The sequence below is a fragment of the Meleagris gallopavo genome, chromosome 14, assembly GCF_000146605.3.
Source record: "Meleagris gallopavo isolate NT-WF06-2002-E0010 breed Aviagen turkey brand Nicholas breeding stock chromosome 14, Turkey_5.1, whole genome shotgun sequence".
Classification (NCBI taxonomy): domain Eukaryota; kingdom Metazoa; phylum Chordata; class Aves; order Galliformes; family Phasianidae; genus Meleagris; species Meleagris gallopavo.
The window spans coordinates 6,743,602-6,762,255 of NC_015024.2; the positions used below are offsets into that span (position 1 = coordinate 6,743,602).

Consider the following 18,654-nt stretch of genomic DNA (forward strand, 5'->3'; position numbering starts at 1 on the left):
GGTGGGTTGCTGGATTGATGCTCATTCCTTAGAATGTGTGATGCTCTTTGTGTCTGGTTTCTTTCAATGAAGCAGACCAGGGATGGGAATCAACTGATACAGGTTGATTGCTGACTAGGGGAGGAGAAAGTCTTAAAGATTCTACTTTGGGCGTTATATGACTTAAAGCAACTATCCTACAGCACTGTGAACCAGAGTTGTGAAAACTTCTTTTGATGAAGCCAAAAACCTACACATTTCAGGAGTCCTTTGCAAATGTGAAATATTTCAGGATTGCAAGAATATTGGCTTGATAATCTCAGGAGAAGTGCAGTTTTGCAAGTATTGGACTACTGACTCTGTGCAAAGGATTATTATGGTTTTCATGGTCCCAAATTTTGTCTAGAAAATAATGCGTCTCAAATTCAGATTGAAACCAAAATAGGTCTAAGTTTACTTTGCATTTCAAACACTTGCATGAGTTTGAATTTCTGCTGGAAGTGGGAGGGAAAAATAAAACCTTGTCTTCCAAACTCTTCTAATGAATTACTAGCTCATTTCTGCAGTGAAAAAATACAATATAACAAATGAGTCATCTGGGAATATTTTTATACTCAAGGTTATTATGAATAAGAAACAAATCTTCTTCTGTGTTATTAAATTTTGGCCTCAAATTATTTTTTAATATATTCATCTTTTACTGACTGTATTTAGCATATTGAAGTCACTTGGAGTTCACATATCCCCACTAAAATTAAAACAGATGGTTTCTTGTGATTATCTATTTCATATTTTAAAGAGAAGGCTACTTTTCCAAACTTCACTGTTAAAATGTTTGAACAAGGAGAAACGGCAAAGTAGCTTCATTTATCTTCATTTATTTAAAAATAGCCACGGGGTATGTACAAGTAGGATGCTAATTTATTGGAGATTGTGTGATTGTCACTCTCAGAAGGGATTAGTGCTTGCAATTCATAACTCTTCCTGTCATGATTTAATATGTCAATATTCCTCTCACTTTGAAATCTGGATGGCTTTGCAGAGTTATCTGCAGTTCAAGTAATTTCCTAATACCTTTGATTGCATGGCAAATGGATGGTGATGACCTTACCTTCATCTCATTTTCTAGATTATTTAGTGTAATATTGGAACAATTAACCAAAGAAACAGAAGGTGGCAGCCACTCAGGTGGCAAACCTGGAGGCTTTGATGTCAAAGCCCTAAGAGCCTTTCGTGTATTGCGACCTCTCCGGCTTGTATCAGGAGTGCCCAGTAAGCTCTTTTCTACTTAATTCTATTGAAATAAATATCGTAACTGATCTGATTGTTTAACTTTCATGTTGCATAGATGAGATAATATAAAGTTGATTTTTGTTATCTGGTTGTTTACATAAAGTGAGATTCAAGATGAATGATATGCTATTTCAACTTGAACAGAGGATTGTGAATTCATTCAGTGTATGATCTTTTTACACAGTTCAATAAGCAGATGGGCAAATACACTTCCTTTTTAGAAGCTTTATATAAAATTGAATTACGTGTTTAAATGCAAATAAACCAAAAATTAAAATTCAAATTTTTAAAATTCTAAATCCTACACATCTGAAAATGTAGGTGATCCTAGAATAGTTTATATTTTGGTAAATCTAGCCAAAGCATATTACACATTTCATATTTCCTGCCTCCTCCAATGCACATGAATGCCTTCTGTTTATGTCAGTAAAGCTACCAGATATATTAGGAGACTTGAAAAGTAGAGCAATATTATTTAAAGAAAGCAATTGAATTTTCTAACAATCCTTCCTATTTTCTTTTCATGCATTACTAATTACTGAAGCTTTTTGGGCTGAGTGAGAGGTTCATGGCTTAAAACTCAACTCTTTCCAGTCATTGTATTTTTATATCATAGTCTCTTACATAGAAATGGTTGTGTTTGGTATATATTTAGCAAAAGAGATTAAATGAAGAAAGAAGCAGTCTTATGAAATGTCAGAAAGGAATTTTGAAATAAAAATGAGCCATGTTTTGTTCTCATTGGTACTTTGGCAACCTTGTTAGTCTGGGGTTTGCTTCTTTTAGTAAGAACCAAATTTGGCTTAATATTTAATTAAGGAGAAAACGCAAGAAAAGTGAAATAAGTTCCGAAAGTGATGTGAAATATGAATAACTAAAAAGTAAGATTGTTCAAAGTGAAAATGAGTTTTCCTAAATAGCTAGTTGCAGAAATATATAAATTTTTTAATCTGGAGAGATATGTAAGTGCAATTTCTGTGGACTTGTTGCAAATTTGTAATTGTAGCATAAGACTTCTTAGAGGTCCTATAAAGTGACCTGCAGCCACTCACCATGGCTTTCATTTCATTTCTAAAAAAAAATCCAACTGTAAATTCTTGTGACACGTTTCAAGCGTTGGCTTCCATGACATAACATTTATTAGCAGAGGAAATCATTAGGCTTTGACAAAAAGCTTTAGGCTCATATGAAATATATGATATGATTCTGGGCAGTAAAAATGTTTTTAAACGGATGCTCTCTGCCTGTGTGTATCATGAATTTTGAGTAATGTGTAATTACAGAAGTTTTGGTAAGGTATGAGCATAGAAACCTAGTTCATATCTTGCATCTTATTTTCTTTCAGGTTTACAAGTTGTCCTGAACTCCATTATAAAAGCCATGGTTCCCCTGCTCCATATTGCCCTTTTGGTATTGTTTGTAATCATAATCTATGCTATTATAGGATTGGAACTTTTTATTGGAAAAATGCACAAATCTTGTTTTCTTATTGATTCAGGTAAGTCATGAAACTGGTTGTTGAAATGAGGGATCGGTTCTGTTATATTTCAAGTCTGTAGGATTTCAGTTTGAAATAGAACAGGGGCTGAAGCACTGAGACTGTTGTAACCCGTGGTTTCAATAGACTGTAATTTTAGGGAAAGTATATTCTGTTTAAAAGCAATCAAGAAAACTGGTACTACCACTGCCACCAACATGAAGAACAGAGACTTGAATGTGTTCTCAGTGGCTTTTAATGTCTGAAACATCTAACTGCAATGTTAGCATTGAAAATATTAGGGACTGCTATCCGCAAGATATAAATCAGTATTTTTTCTAGATGTCCCGTAGCAAGTAAGGTATACTCTCTTGAGATTACAATTCGACATTGTCTCTCCTTCAGTATTTTGGGTGGTATGACAAAAAATAGAGTTCTAAGATGACTAAGAAAAGAAAACAATGTTCCTCCATCTATGCAAGTGATGCAATGAAAGTGTTTCTTATGGGAGAGTTTTGAAGGAGTGAAATGTTATCATGAGGGAGAAATATGTGATGGCTAAAGGTATGTTTCCTTCACCTAATAAAATAAAGTAGACTACATGAAGCAATTAGTCTTAACCTGTTTCCTTGGTTGTACATCAATATGGAGTGAAGAGGAGAAGAAAAAAACACCGTTGTGTATGGGGTGTTTCTGGAAAGATGTGTTGCGTTATTATGACTGTGAACATGCTTTTTTTCCTACCCATTGGTCAATTACTTGAGCTCTTTTATGTGCTCGGTTTTGATTAAAATATTTTCAGATTAAAGGGCACTGGTGTAGGAGAGATAAGCATCTCTAGAGCTCATGAGTTCCCTTTCTCAGCTTTTCTCAGGTTGATATCTAGATTTATGTTCCGATAGGTTTGATATTTCTTCATATAGAAGAATTAGCTCACAAATGTTTGAGAAGTGAAACAGACTTTTTTGGTCAATTTTCAGATATACTAGTTGAAGAAGATCCAGCACCTTGTGCATTCTCAGGGAATGGACGTCAGTGTGTCATGAATGGCACTGAATGTAAGGGTGGTTGGGTTGGACCGAACGGAGGCATAACGAACTTTGATAATTTTGCATTTGCAATGTTGACTGTGTTCCAGTGTATAACCATGGAAGGATGGACTGATGTGTTATACTGGGTAAGTAACTTCAGACATCATTGAACATTGCTTACTTTTAAACAAATTTCAACATTCAAATGAGAAGTAAACTGTTTTACAATACCATAAGTAAGAAATCTTGGTGAGTTTTTATAGGAGCTTAACAGCTTAACTTATTCCAGTCGCAATATCTTTTTGGCTTGCTTAGGCTAGGAATGCATTTTAGCAACAAATTTATTCTTTGGGTTTTATTTGTTTGTTTTTGTTTTTGTCTATTTCATTTGGATAAAAATAATACCACATTTATGTCCTTTGGATTAACATTTTTTTTTTCATGCAAGCGTACAGTTTTTAACATGTCTGATTAAACTTAGGATCTCTCCTTCCACAGTATTTCTGCAAAATGTTTTGCAATATTAACATAAATTAGACCAAAACAAGCTCTCAGCTGTCATTGCTTGCCTTGGGTACTGAAAACCACTTGTTATACATTCAAACAAAAACCATGTCACAACAGTTGTAAGCCTGACATTGTCACCAAAGAAGCAGTAAAAGGCATTCAGAAGTTCCGCTGTGTAAGGCCCCACCTTTAAATGCTACTCCAGCATTAAATAATGAACCTTCTCCATCTTGGAACATAAACAAACAGCTGGACACAGGCTGGAAACAAGATACTCTTTGTCCTAATTTTGCAGATGAGAATGAAGAAAAAGAACACAGATTTTTAAGTGAATAGGGTTACGTAAATATTCAGATAGGAATGTCTCTGCCTTACCCTATTCCAATCAAAGAACATTTTGTTCTGTGACTTTTTAAGGACCTAATATTTGGCATGAGTGATTTGTAGAATGTCGTGCAAGAAGACCATGACAGAACCTGCCTACTGCAGGTGCTCAAAATCGTTGAGGATATTCCATACTACTTGGTACTGAGCAGTAAGTCTTTGCAGCACTTAGGACCTTATGGCATCTTAACAGTTTGAATACTGAGATTTTTTTTACGGAAGGAGAAATTTGATTGCTAGTAAGGATCACTTTTAGAAAATCACTGAAAATAGATGAGCTATCTTAGGGCATGTCTTTGTGGAGCTGTGTTCTATGTTGTGTTGTTCATAGCAGCTCACAGTTAGGATTGCTTTTAAGTTTGGCCAAGTGGGGTTATTTACTAATACTGAATCTTCTGTGGAGTACAAGATGCAATAAAAGATGAAGCATTTTTCAGTGAATGGACACATTAAGTGGTCATTTGTTGCAAATCAAGGTGAAATATGCTGCTGCTAAGTAATATAACAGCTGTCTGTGTAGTCTCAGAATAAAATTTGTGATACTAGAAAGTACCATATGAATACATTTTTAATATAGTATCACTTAAAAATAATTAAGATGATAGGTATTCTCTTTGGATTCAGAGATGAAGAAGATGGCAAAATAAGAATCTCTGCTTCCACTGTCAGTTGTCAGAGGTTAAGAATTGGCTGTAAGCATGCAAACCTTTGGTAGTAAAGTGACTGACAGTAATACAAGGCTCAACATGGGCCAGTTTGTTGTTTGTCAGGGTGTAGGTTTATCCTTTTTGAGTTTTGCTCTCCAGTTCTTCTTAATTTTCTCAGAGAATGCGTTATTGCAGAGTTAATATATATTTTATGTGATTTGTATTACGATGATGATGGGTATTTTTATACCTCCTGAAACAGAAGGTTTGCCATGATTGTCCAGAAAAAAATGCACTTTTAATGCTTTTCAAGGCAGAAGTGTGCTCACATTTTAGTACCTGGTAATTATTGTAACAGTCACAGATTTTTACAGTGAAAGTCAGTGATAAAGCTTTCAGGGAGTTAACATATCCAGACTATGATTTTTATAGAAATAAATTAATCTGAATGGCTTAATATTAAGCATTTTTTTCCCCCTTGGAATTAAAAGCTAATTGATTAGATGCATTCTAAAAAATCTCTAGCCCCAAAAGTAAAACCATTAGAAAAGGGTGCTGAAAATTGTCATGGTCAGATGTTTTCAAAATGCAATGCATAAGAAAATTCAAATTCAAAAGCTTCAGAACTGCATGCAGAACTGTGTGTTATTTTGTTTCTCTAAAATGGCTTCCCAAATCCAAAGTTATTTACAGGTACACAGATGTCAGTTTTAATTTTACTAAAAATGATACTGGGGTTGTTAGTAAGAGAAGAAAGAAATGTATTGACCTTGTAAAATATGCTCAAAACCAGATTTTCATATAGCTTTGGAATTTAAGTGATATTTTCATATAATTTAATTGTAGCTCTAGATCCTTTGTATACCAGTGAATTGCCCATTTTCAAGCTGAAATCACTTGCTGAGGACAGAAGAAATGACTTTTTATGTGTTTTACGCTTACCACTGATTAACCTGAGGTAGATTTAGCTATTGCTAATTAAACATTCAAAAAGATTTTGTTTTAATCACAAACTGAGAAAAGGCATACACTAGGCTGTGATAAAAATGTGCAAAGAATCTAAGGAAACAATTACAGATGTTTAGGTTTGTGAGTTAACTTTTGCTTAGAAATCTGTAGATGAAAGCCGAATGGAATGAGTTTTCTTGAAAACAAACACGAGAAAAACAAACCCACAAAGATTAGAAGCTGCACAAAAAGTCTGATTTCTACTTGTTCTCTGTGCAAACTGTAAAATTGGCTATGTAGAATTATCTTGCTAGCAGGTGTAAGCTGAGTGGGTGAAATATGTGCAATACTTTGCATCACGTTATGTGGCATTCTGCTAGCAAGAATGACAGCTGAAAATTACAGCTTCCAGTAACGCTCGCTAATACAGCTTGTTTTCACCTGGTTAACAACAGTAAACTCTCCCTAAAAATTCCCCAAGCATCAGTAGTTTTTTTCTAATACATATTTATTATAGATTGAGGACTTGATCCTGGGACTGCTTGGCATCCTTCCCATCCTGGTGCCTCACCTGGATGTCCTGCTGCTCACCAGTTTGCACCTGGATCCTATATGTCCTATTATTTTTAGTGCTTTTCCTTAGTGCTTAGTTTTCTCTAGTTTCTGTGCAATGCACTGAGTAGCACACATCACTTATTTCATCCACTGAAAACGCGACTCTTTAATGCCAAATGCTGGACTGAATTGTAGAGGCTAAGGGACATTGTCCTTGTCACTTACACCAGCCAATGCGGCATATGTGTTCCCAAATTGTCTAATATTTTTGTGGCTGCACATCTGTACATCTCTTCCATTTTGATCAGGAGTGTGTTTACTCCTGACCACAGCCCTGTCTGTTTGCTCAGTAGGTCCAGACGCAGACTTACACTGTTAGCTTTGGATCCCAGTACAGTCCTCATTGGCAAAGTGGCTCCAACTGAAACTGCTGAATTATGCTATGTGATGTCTTGTGGTTTTTAATTTTCTTTTTAAACCTTTAATGTAAGTACTGATATTTTAACAAGATGAACCTTTTCACAAGGTTTCACGTTTAAAATATGCAGTTCATTAACTGGATGTGTAAGTAATCTAAAATATATCTAAAACTTTAAGGTTTAAAGAAAGGGATGTTGGAATATTTTTAATACATCCTTTACCAACGTGTCAGCTTCTGAAATTGTACCCTTTACTACTGCTTGAAAGAAGCATCAAATAATACTTCATTGATAATTAATATGCTTTTATAACAAAAAGAAGTGCGCACTTAGAAACCTGTTTCATTCTTCAGAAGTTGAGCTTTATTTGCCCCAGTATCTTTCTTGAAGTATATTAGAACATTTGAAGAAAACCAATCATTTCAGTAATGCATTCTGTTTAGGTTTCACTGCACTTCTTCACATGTTGAGTGTGCAAGTGCCTATCCAGCCACTGCATTAATTAACCACGAATAATGTATTTTAAGGTAGAAAAAAAAGTAATCAATATTTATTTAAATAATGAAATCATAGAATGTCTTTGGTTGGAAGAAACCTCAAATCAGATCATTCTAATTCCAACCCCCTGCATGAGCAGGGTTGCCAACTGATCAAATATTTATATGATGAAGTACAAGAGCTATGATTTTCTCACTGGCTTTCCAGTCTATGATTTTCTTACTGGCTTTCCAGTAGTACAGGGTGACTTAAAATGTGGAAAACCATTATATGTTTGCTTTCCAACTGGATGAAAATCTGAAAGAATGACTACAATTTCCTCAAACTTGCCCATGCAGAAGAAAATAATTACAGTGATAAAACAAAGTCTATTGATTTTTCAGAATGTCAGTCAGATGATCAGGAGCTCAACAAGTCTTCTCATCACCTCTCTTCTAGTTGTGCTCCTAGCTCAAGAATCACAGAGGATTGCCTACAGTAGGAAGTATTTTAAGGGGATGTGATGTACTTGAAAGCAACTAGTGCACAATCAAAGATTTTTCCTGGAAACAACCTAGTATTTTATAAACCTGTCTCACAGAAGAAACCGTTGGCTGGTGCACAAAGTGTATTATTAGTCCATAAAAAAAGTTGCAGAGCACATTTAAAATATTATGAAAACTGTCATCAGGGTGCTGAGAAGGAATCTTTAAAATAAATAAATTAGCAAAATCTTTTTATATGACCAACTGGTCAAATAAGCAATGATACTCAAGAACTTTGACTTGACTGATCCAATATAACATTAGAAAACGAAGACATAGGTTGATATAAATTATTTTGTCACATTACAGCAGCAGAAATGGAAGGCATGTTATTGCATCCAAACAATACTGGTCAGCAATGAATTTCAGCTTAGCCTAAGAAGTTAATGGATGCTTGATAACTTTGTGTTCTTCTGTACATCAGCTGCAAATGTTCAGCAAATAGCGTTAAAAATCGTGATTCAATATGCAAGACAAATCTTACAAAATCTGTATTGCTCCCTTTTATTTGTCTTTTATGTACTAAGGATAGCTTAGCACTGTTCAACACCACTCAGGTCATCTAAGGGAGACTCTTCAGTGAAACAAGGCAGTACATCCCCAAAGACACTGATGTGCTGGCTGCACAGTGCTCCCGGCGTTTGATGACTACATAGCCAGAAATTTAACACATGATGTCCAGCTGGAGAAAGAATAGTAAGAATTTTGGTTAGCAGTATTAATACACTGCATAAATTGTACTTAAGAACCAGGGATAACAGGCAGTATTAAAAAAAAAGTAAATGTGCGCTAATTGTTTGAATTCAATTCCAAGCTAAAATCTCGTTTAACGCATCCCTCACCCTTAGATAATGATTTGGACTACTTGTTTTTCCCAGAATCAGCCAGTTTTAGATTGCAAAGAGTTGATATTTAAATTATCAATAAATTAGAAACCTCAGAAAGAAAGAAAATGAAATGATCAAATTCAGATCTACAAACAGAGCTTCCAAGCCAGGGAACATGCATATTAACGAGTTTGAATTCGTATTGGAAGAGATGATCACATATATATTTTTAAATGAGCAGATTATCATAGCCCACCTGAGGATGATTTTAAAGTACCCCACAGAGAAATATCGTTTCCATGCACTGAACCTGATCTACTTTGACAAGATATCTAGTATCTCAGTCTTAGCTGACTACTGACCTATACTGCAGTCAAAGCATGGAACTAATTTCTTGTCACACAACATTGCAAATACTCAAAAGAACATATTACTTCTCCCCAGACAGTTTAAATAAAATAGATGGAAACTGGCTTAGAAGTAGGCTGTACGTCCAGTGCTGAGGACTCCTCTAGCTGAAGCTTCAGTTCATCAGTAACACTTACCACAAGAAGAAAAAGATCATTTAAAACACATTTTACTTTCCAGACTGTCCCAGGATTACAGCTGAGTAGGTAAATTCAAATGTACCTTGAGTATTGAGTTTTCATTTGTACATCCTCTCTATATATGATAACAATTATACACCATCAATCCAAATGATTCATGCTATTATTTTTTGCAAAGTCAGCAATACATGCATTTACAGTATCATGTTGTGTGAAATATATATAGCTGTCATGGCAGATTCGACAATAACTACTACTTCCAAAAGTAGTTGGAGTTGTTATTCTGTGCTTTTTAATACATTGTAGCTAAACACTGAAAAATAAGTAGAGTCTTCATTTAGTGATTCTTTCATTTCAATAATGAAAAAGTCTTTTGAGCCCTTAGATTAAACAAACCAAATCAATAAATTTAAGTTTTAGAAAATAATGTAATAAATACTAATAAAATAAGTTTCAGAGTGGAGTTTTTCTGGGCAATACATAGAAGCTCTAATTAATTGTATTAATCCTAGATTACTCTGCTGAAACTGATGAAGGAGTCAAACGCTTCTGATTTGTTACACCTTGAACATGAATTTTGTTAAACCTGGTGGAGTTTTGCTTCCAACCATCCTGTAGAAAACCTCCTTTGGCTTACTAGAATGGGGAGAGGCACTGCTCACCACTTAGTTATGGTGATGTGCACCTGCTCTGCCATCAATGCAGGCTGCTGCCAGAGTGATTCAACATAAGATAGCTGCCTGAAGAAGAAGAAGTAATTCCTTAGCAAACTGTCAAATTTGACGTCTAGGCTTCCCTTGGAAAAAAATGCTTTTTTTTTTTGATGATGTGACTGCCTAACATAAAATTTATTAGCTAACAAAAGATAAAAGTAACAGAAATTAGAAAGTTGTATTCAGATAGATGGAAGCAAATTAATACAAATGAAGCTGTGTCTTACAAGTTGAAGTTTAATTTGGAAGGGTTACCTGTGTGTAAACTGTCAATAACTGTGGTTTACATACAGAGGTTGGGGGCCAAATTTAGAGGCAATGAAGTAATTATGAAGCTCTGCGGGTACTGTAACAACTTCTCATCTCTCCAGAAGATACAATTCTTTTTAGCCTCCCTTAATGCCCAGGCTACAGAATTATGATTTTCCAGTTGTTTTTGAGCCGAGATGCTTGGCAGAGCAGTCGACTCTGAGTTCACATTCACTGGAGCTTCTCAGCATGTGTGCGAGTCTGTCCAACCAGGAGAATGTCATGGAGAGCTGTGCTTTAACTACAGAACCCAAAGAAGATGGAAGATAAAATTGCATGCTTTCACAAACCAGTCTGGAGGCTGCTATGCTTCAAGCACAGCCTGCTTTAAGTCAGCTTGAAGTTAACTCCACTTCAGCCAGAAATATCTCAGAACACAAACTTTGAAGTGAGCAGGCTTTGAAAAGCTATCTACTGTACTCTAACGTGAGTAGAATAAATAGTCTGTGATCTGAGGTCTGTGAACCTGCAGCATGTGCTTCAAAGAGAGCAGGTTTAGTCCCATTTAACAGAATACTGATTCCTGAGAGATTTTTACACCCTTCAAGAGTCTCAGTTTGTCAGTCTAAATTTTTAAGATAGGCTCTAGGTCGCTATAAGTAAACCCACAGATTATATCTCCACTATGTTATGAAAGGAGAAAGGTAAGATTGAAAACTAAGGAAGTGAAGAGACCAAATGATTTAGAAACATTGTGAAAAATAATTCAAAATAGATTCAGGCATCAGTGGAGTATGTATCTAATAGGACAAATGCAGAATTAGAGGTGTTATTGCACTGCTTTATCATTATCTCCAATTAGGGCTAGATTAATCAATACATACAAAGAACTTGCAATAATTTACATAAACCAGTGGCAGCTTTTCAGGAAAGTAAGGCTTTTAAAATCCCCATCTGCAGATGGGGATTTTAAAGTTACCACAGATAGGATAAGTGAGACATTTTAATGATTTCTAATTAATGTTTTGGATTGGGATGTGCTATCTACCGCTTTGTAACACTGATGGTTATATCTGTGCTATAAACTTGGCTTGCTCTCTCTATTTCGCTTCAGAGATTTCCCTGAACAGCTACACTGCAGGATATGATAGCTGACTCCAATTACAGCACAGCTAACAAAATTATTCACCCCAAATGCCAGATGAGGCAGTTTCAGACTGTACCAAGTTTTGTCCCATCAGCTGAAGATAATTCTTAAAGAGTTTTCAGGCATATGCATGTTGATATAGAGTCAAATATACAAAGAAAATGTTGATCTCTACCAATTGGACTTGCACAGAGTAATTTGTCTCAGATCTGATAGTGCCCACAGCTGGATCCTATTATGGGGGCTTCAGGCTGGTCCTGTGTCACTTATGAAAAGGATTGGAACAGCTTCAGATTTTAGTTCTAGTGTCTGTATGAAAGCATGAAAATACCAACAGTGGCGTTCTGTAGAATGAGCATTTTTAAAGACTTACCTAATGAAATAATAGTGCATTTACCATTACAGTGAAACCAAATTAAGTGATAAGAAAAAACACTCTGTCCTTCTTAACATTCATTATCTTGTCTGTCCTCTGGGTGACATGATGGACAAACTAATTAGAACTGAAATCAAAACATTAAGTTTAGTGCTGGAAAAAGGCAGAAAGAAGGGCAAGAAGAGTGTCACTTGGCAAATGACTTTGCAATAGGTGTTATGGATGCTGAAATCTTAATGGATTCAAAAAGAGATGGGGCAAGTCCACTGGCAGCCATGACATATGGCACGTTCTCTGCTGTGTCATGCCTTCAAGCCACAGAGAGCGAGTGTCTCACAAGATTTTTGCTGATGAGTTGAGACCTTACAGCTTCTGGATTTCCTAATGTCATTTTACCATTATTTGAGGTGCTTTTACTGCTTATGTTTCTTAGTTGCAACTTCCAGTAGTCTGGAATTTGTGTCTTTGTAACTCCCTATTTCTAGTTTTTGAGTGAGAAGTTAGTATTAATCCTTTCAATTGGAAAAACCTCGTCTTTTTGTGTGTGTGTATTAACCAAGCTCTGTCTCCATCATTAGTCAAGACAAACTGACTCTTCTAATGTTTCTTTAAATTGAAGTTATGGAAAATGCCACAAGACATGCATGAAATGAGCAAGTTTTCCAAATAGACAGGACTTATTTACATGCTTTCATCTCTGGTATTAATGCAATCAGAAATATTAGTTCATGTTTAGAAATTATGATGCGTTATCTGAATAGACTTTATTTGTCTCTAGAATTAAGTGGTGAAATTATTGAATAGATGCAGTTTCAGGTAGTTGATTTTAAGAATTAGTGCCAGGAATTCTAGTGGATTAAGGGTTCTTGAGTTAGGAATGCTTTAAATTAGTTCATCATCTGTCCAAACCAAAACATTTCATCTGATGCTGGTTAGCTGCAGTTTCCAAGCTTTCACATCACAGGGCATTAGTCCTAGACAGATTAGCCTAAAATATTGGGCTTATACATGAAACTGCATAAATGAGATGGACTTTTTTTTCATATATTACACACATTAAAATGATTTAAGGAGAAGCAAAGCAAATCACAGCTGTGTGTACCTTTATAACAAAGCGTGGGAATTCATCTTTGCTCCTGGCTTACTAAACTAGCACAATGCCTTGCTTCTTGGATATGTCCTCTTTCTGAGGAGGAAGAGTGTATCAGGTTGGGTTCCAGTGATTCCCAGAGCTCTTTTGTTCTCTCTGGATCTTTTGTTTTTCTCAAACTGAAATTGCACATATTCATCTTTCAAGTTTTTCAAAACAATTTATAGAAGGAAATTGTTGGCATCAACACCAGATGAATTTCTGCCCTTACTCCGCTCTGGGACTTGCAAAATGCTATTTGCTAATGGTATTGTTGAATTGGATGCAAAATGCATTCATATGCATGTGAAATTTAATCAAAATGTTGATTCTTACGAGCTATTATTAGAAAAACACTTTGTCTGATCTGTGTGTTATGAATCACTTCTATGAAGTAAACTCAGTTCTGAAATAATAGAATAACTACAAGGTATGCATTTAAAAAAATCTCTGAGTAAATGTCAGTTGCCTACAACTGAAAGAAGGTGCAAAGGGCAGCACACACTGGAACAAAGCAGAAATCCAATATTGGCAATAGGTCATTTTATTAATCTGAGTTCTCTTTGTTGTTAAGAGTTCTGAAAACTTGCTTTGGGAAAACAGTCATGGGAGATAAAAAGAAAGTGTTAGTCTCCTCAGCATAAGCCCCTAATGTATTAAGTATTGCTAAAAGTATTGCATAGGAGATTGAGTTTAAGTAGGTCAGTATAACGGCAGCATTATGAAAGACCTTGTTTTCCACGTGAATATGTTGCAGAATTGGACCATGGAAACCTGGGATCTTTTAAAATTGAACTCAATGGTTCCAGCCTTTCTGATTGGCTATAATCTTTCTCCATTTTAATTTCTCCAAAACTTAGTTTTCTTCAAATTAAAAGGAAAATATGCAAATCAAATATGTACTTCACAATTTTTAAATTATTATTAGTAGTAGTATTTTGCTATCAAGTAAGTAATTCTAGGTTGCTTTTCAGGATTTCAGCTTGATTTCTAAAACAATTTAGCTGCAGATGTACACAGAGGTTATTTTAGAGGACAAATGAAGGAGTTAAGTAAAAGAATCTTCTTTTGGTTACTTTGGAAGTCTCAATTTAGTTAGTGTAACGTGTCATTGTGACTGATCACCATTGAAGAAAAGTGCCTATGGACCTTAATCTGCAAAGACTTAATGTGTGTGCTTACATTTAGCTGAACATTGCATCACCTTGCAGAAACTGAAACTATGATTTTTAAAAGATAGAGAAAAAATGAATTTAGAATTACCATTTGAAAAGGTTTTGTTCCTGTGTGTAATATGGAACTGTGTCGATTTCAGCAAGGATGCTAATGATAGGGTTTAAAGCTGAGCTTTTATAGAGCTCAAAGCCTGATCACAAATTTCAGATGCAATGAACAGACTTAGGACAGCATTCACCTGAAAGGAAAAGGGTTTCCTTGTTAATTGTACTACAATACCAGGTCCGGTCTTGAGTATTCACAGAGCCCTTATAGTCTCCTGAATCTCATGTCTAAAAAGAAGAATCTAATGCAAAAATAAGATGTGAGAAGTATTTCCAAGAAGTTATAAATCAGAATTTATGTTTGTAACTTACTGAAATGTCTTTTTGCATCTGAAAATTACAGGAAACATTCAATTTTCCTGTGTTTTACATGCAATTTTTTTTTCTTTTGGAATAAGTGTTCTAAGATGTCCATGGATAAGTTCTTTGAGTCTTCCTCACAGATGCAGTAAGCTCACTAAAATTAGGCACTGGAGAAGGTCTTTATAGAAAAACCTGTGTAATCGATAAGTAGTACATCTGAAGTTCAGGAAATTCAACCTTACTTAAAGAACAAAACAAAAAACCAGCAACCACAACACTTTTTAAACTTCATTTAACATTGATCTTGGTGTAATTTTGGTTCAGAAGTGTTTCTGGGATATTTCGTTGTTTTTGTTATGTTTATAAATTTTTATTTCAGTTCTTTGTTTGTGTAAAGTTCTGTTCATGTTTTTAAAAATCTGAATGTATCCAGATGTAGCTTTTCAGGAAAAAAAAAAAAATTGAAATGTCATTTTGCAGAAAAAAGTTATATTACTTGTCCTGTGGAAATACATTTCAGTACTTCTTTTCTCAAAGGATCATTCATGTTACTAAGGTATATATGAACTAACAGTCCTAGTAAGCATAAATTAACTTAGTGGAATCCAAGGGGTACTTTTCTTGATGTTAGAGAATAGAACTGTTGCAATACTCAATTTGTGTGTTTGATAGTATTTTTAGACTGAAAGCTAGGTTCTCTCAGTACTTTCTTTTCAAGTACGTATTATGAATGCTAATTAAATGTGGCCAGTGCCTTCTTTCTTGTATCATTCCCCTTCTCAAAGTACTGAAAGAATGAAGAGAATGCTATCTCACCTGAATGATTAAATTCTGTTTCTCTGACTCTTAGTTCCTATTACTATAGAGATCTACTCTATAAGATCATCTTATTTCTTGCAGATGAATGATGCTATGGGATTTGAATTGCCATGGGTGTATTTTGTCAGTCTCGTCATCTTTGGGTCATTTTTCGTACTAAATCTTGTTCTTGGTGTATTGAGCGGGTAAGCATACACCTTTTTCATCATGAAGGCAGAGTCCTGAATTCAGTTGCCATGAACACACAGGTTATTTCATGCAGGTGAGACTTGAGTTGCCATGAGGTTTTTTTTATAATAAGTATTTCTTTTTTTCTAATTAGAACAGAAACAGTTTTATGTAGCCTTCATAAAAAATAAGAAACACTAAAATCAGTTAGACATACTAGTATATATATCTTCATGTCCATATTTATGGCAAAAGTATAAAAAGAACTGAAAATTTTCCTGTGCTTAATTAAATATTTTAATTCATGTTCTAAGGCATCACATCTGCGGTATAATTTGGGTGAGTAATAAAATTAAAGAGAAATTAATTGGTTTTAAGAACTGTATAAATACAGAACTTTCAGTGTTGACACCTACGTGATCTGGCAGCTGCAAAAAGGACTCTGCTGTTTAATGAATGACTGAATCATAACTTATTTCCTTACATTTTACAGGTAAATGATGCAATAGGATGTGAATGGCCATGGATCTATTTTGTTAGTCTTATCATCCTTGGCTCATTTTTCGTACTTAACCTGGTTCTTGGTGTACTTAGTGGGTAAGCAGTTGAGTTAACATTGTGTATGCTACTGCTACTTGTAAGATGGCCTCTGCATTTACTCAAGCTTCTCAGCAATAGCTTCTTTTGCATGTACTTTAGATTCTATGTCATTCTACCAGTGTTTGCTCTTTGGACTGAACTGTGTGATCCTAATGCTTGTATCTGTCTGACATCACGTTCACCATGCTTGCCAAAAATACTCATTAAGTGAGGTGTTGATCTCCACATTCTGTAATATTTCAGCACAGGTACGGGTAGTGCTTGTAAAAATATTTTCCCCTACAGATATATTGGTGTTTCTTTCTGAAAGTTGCTTTAAGAAAAAAAAAAAAATGCTGTAAATTGATTGGAGTTCTCTTTGCATTTACTAGTTATACAGCAAAATTTTTTAATGGGGTGCTTCAAGATTTGTCTTAGAGTATGACTGGATTACACAAAATATTTAGTGCTTATTGTATTGTTGTGTACTACTAGCGAGCTAATATATTTATCAGTAATCAAATATCAATTTATTATGTTTGTCAGTGAGAGACTATTATAGCACTTCATTGTTCTGTGTACTCCAGACTGACTAAGAGCTGAAGTGGAATCTGTTGTAGCTGCATAATAGGTTTTAAAACTATATGTCAACAGTTTGCAAGGTTTCTTTCCAACAAAGCCCCCTTTCTGAGGTTACATCTTTGCTTCTTCTGCCATTTCCTGTCTTGCAACACAATTGAGCTTGGGAAACTCCAAATTAGGTAAACGTATTTTAAAAAAATCCTGCTAGCATTTGAAAACTCTGTGCATTATTAGAATCTTCAAATCATGAAGTTTGAAAAAGACCTCTAAGATGATCAAGTCCAACCACCAACCCTGATCATAATTGTGTGGATAAGCTATGAATTACAAGCAAACAGTATCATTCTGGCCAGCTGTGACAGCTTTGTTAGCCAATAGAAAAATTGGTCTTGCATTGAATGCAGCCTTGGAAGTGATGGTGTCATCAGACTGCCGGTTGCGTGCACGACCGTATTCTCTGCTTTGCCATGTTGTACATCAGATTTGAAAGGAATTATATAATGCTACATTATATTCCCGGAAGCCAGGCAATCAGAAACAACATTTCCAATTGCTGATGATTTTGTTTCAAGAGCATTTTTATCTAGCTAGTGTTTCTACAATGTGGTTTTTAAAATCGGATTGATTATCTGTGATAGACTACTTGCACACAAAAAACTAGGGAAGTATGGTTTTACCTTACTTTCAGAATCAACTCATAAAGTGGGAGTTTAAGAGCAAAAGGGTAGACATAAAGCACATCAGTTTATTTTCTTTTACAATTTATCTCTTCCTTCCATGGCCCACCCTGATTTATAAAGGGCGATTTATGCAGCCATATAGGCTTGTTTTATTCAGGGAAAAACATGTCAACTGTTGCAAAATGAATGGTTTAGCTCTTGCATCACAGTCACACTAAACAAGCAAGAAAGAAAAAGACGAAAAATGAGGGTAGTTGCTGTATGATTTATTTCTCCTTTTGGTAGTGTTACCTAACATTGCTGTGTGACTAGATTTCCCACTAAAGCCATTAGTGGATTAGGTTTTCACATTTCCTTTCACTGGCCCTTAAGAAGGTCATAAGGAGCAGTTAGTTTTCTTCCTGTCACGCAAAGGTGTGTTGTCAGAGCAGTTAATTAGTATTTTCCTTTTCCCTTGCATGACTCAAATTAATTGCTACTGGTCTCAGATTTTTTTAATTTTTTAAAAGCAAGTTGTGTAGAAAGTAATGCCAGATGTGATGTGCTGATGCACATGTTCACTTCTTCCACTGGAGCCAGGAAATTGAGAGGTCCATACAGCTAAGCTCTTTATTTGATTTAATATCTTTAAAATATTTTAAAAGGTTTGCACCATTTTGATACACCAGCTACTTTTTTCACTGCCTGGTTTCTGTATTTTAAGAAGGTAGTTTTTCAAAGCTATTAAAAATTGAGTAAGTCAGATAAATTACTGCATTTTTGATTGCACCCCTCTACAATTCCATTAGATTTAATGACTCAGATACCTTTAACATAAACTTTCAGGCATCAGTATTTATCAGTACTCTTTCAGCAGCTTTTCTTTTCTTCTTGCAATGAGATGGTTTTGGTGAGGAAAGTCTGTTGGAATTATGAAGTTTTTCTAGAGCCACTGTTATAGTAAAATAGGGGAAAAGGTGTCCCTTAGTAAGGTTCCATTCTTCAGAAAATAA

The 18,654-nt window shown here is 35.1% G+C and overlaps 1 protein-coding gene across 3 annotated transcripts in view; it reads left to right on the forward strand.

The window, feature by feature from the left end:
• Window positions 1-18,654, forward strand: part of CACNA1D (calcium voltage-gated channel subunit alpha1 D) — a 170,238-nt gene that overhangs the window by 66,052 nt on the left and 85,532 nt on the right. For all 3 annotated transcript variants that reach the window (XM_031555547.1, XM_031555545.1, XM_031555546.1), the window contains exons 5-8: window positions 1,109-1,251; window positions 2,618-2,770; window positions 3,730-3,926; window positions 16,315-16,418. In XM_031555547.1, coding sequence (XP_031411407.1) covers window positions 1,109-1,251; window positions 2,618-2,770; window positions 3,730-3,926; window positions 16,315-16,418 — 597 coding nt within the window. The remainder of the gene's footprint in view (window positions 1-1,108; window positions 1,252-2,617; window positions 2,771-3,729; window positions 3,927-16,314; window positions 16,419-18,654) is intronic.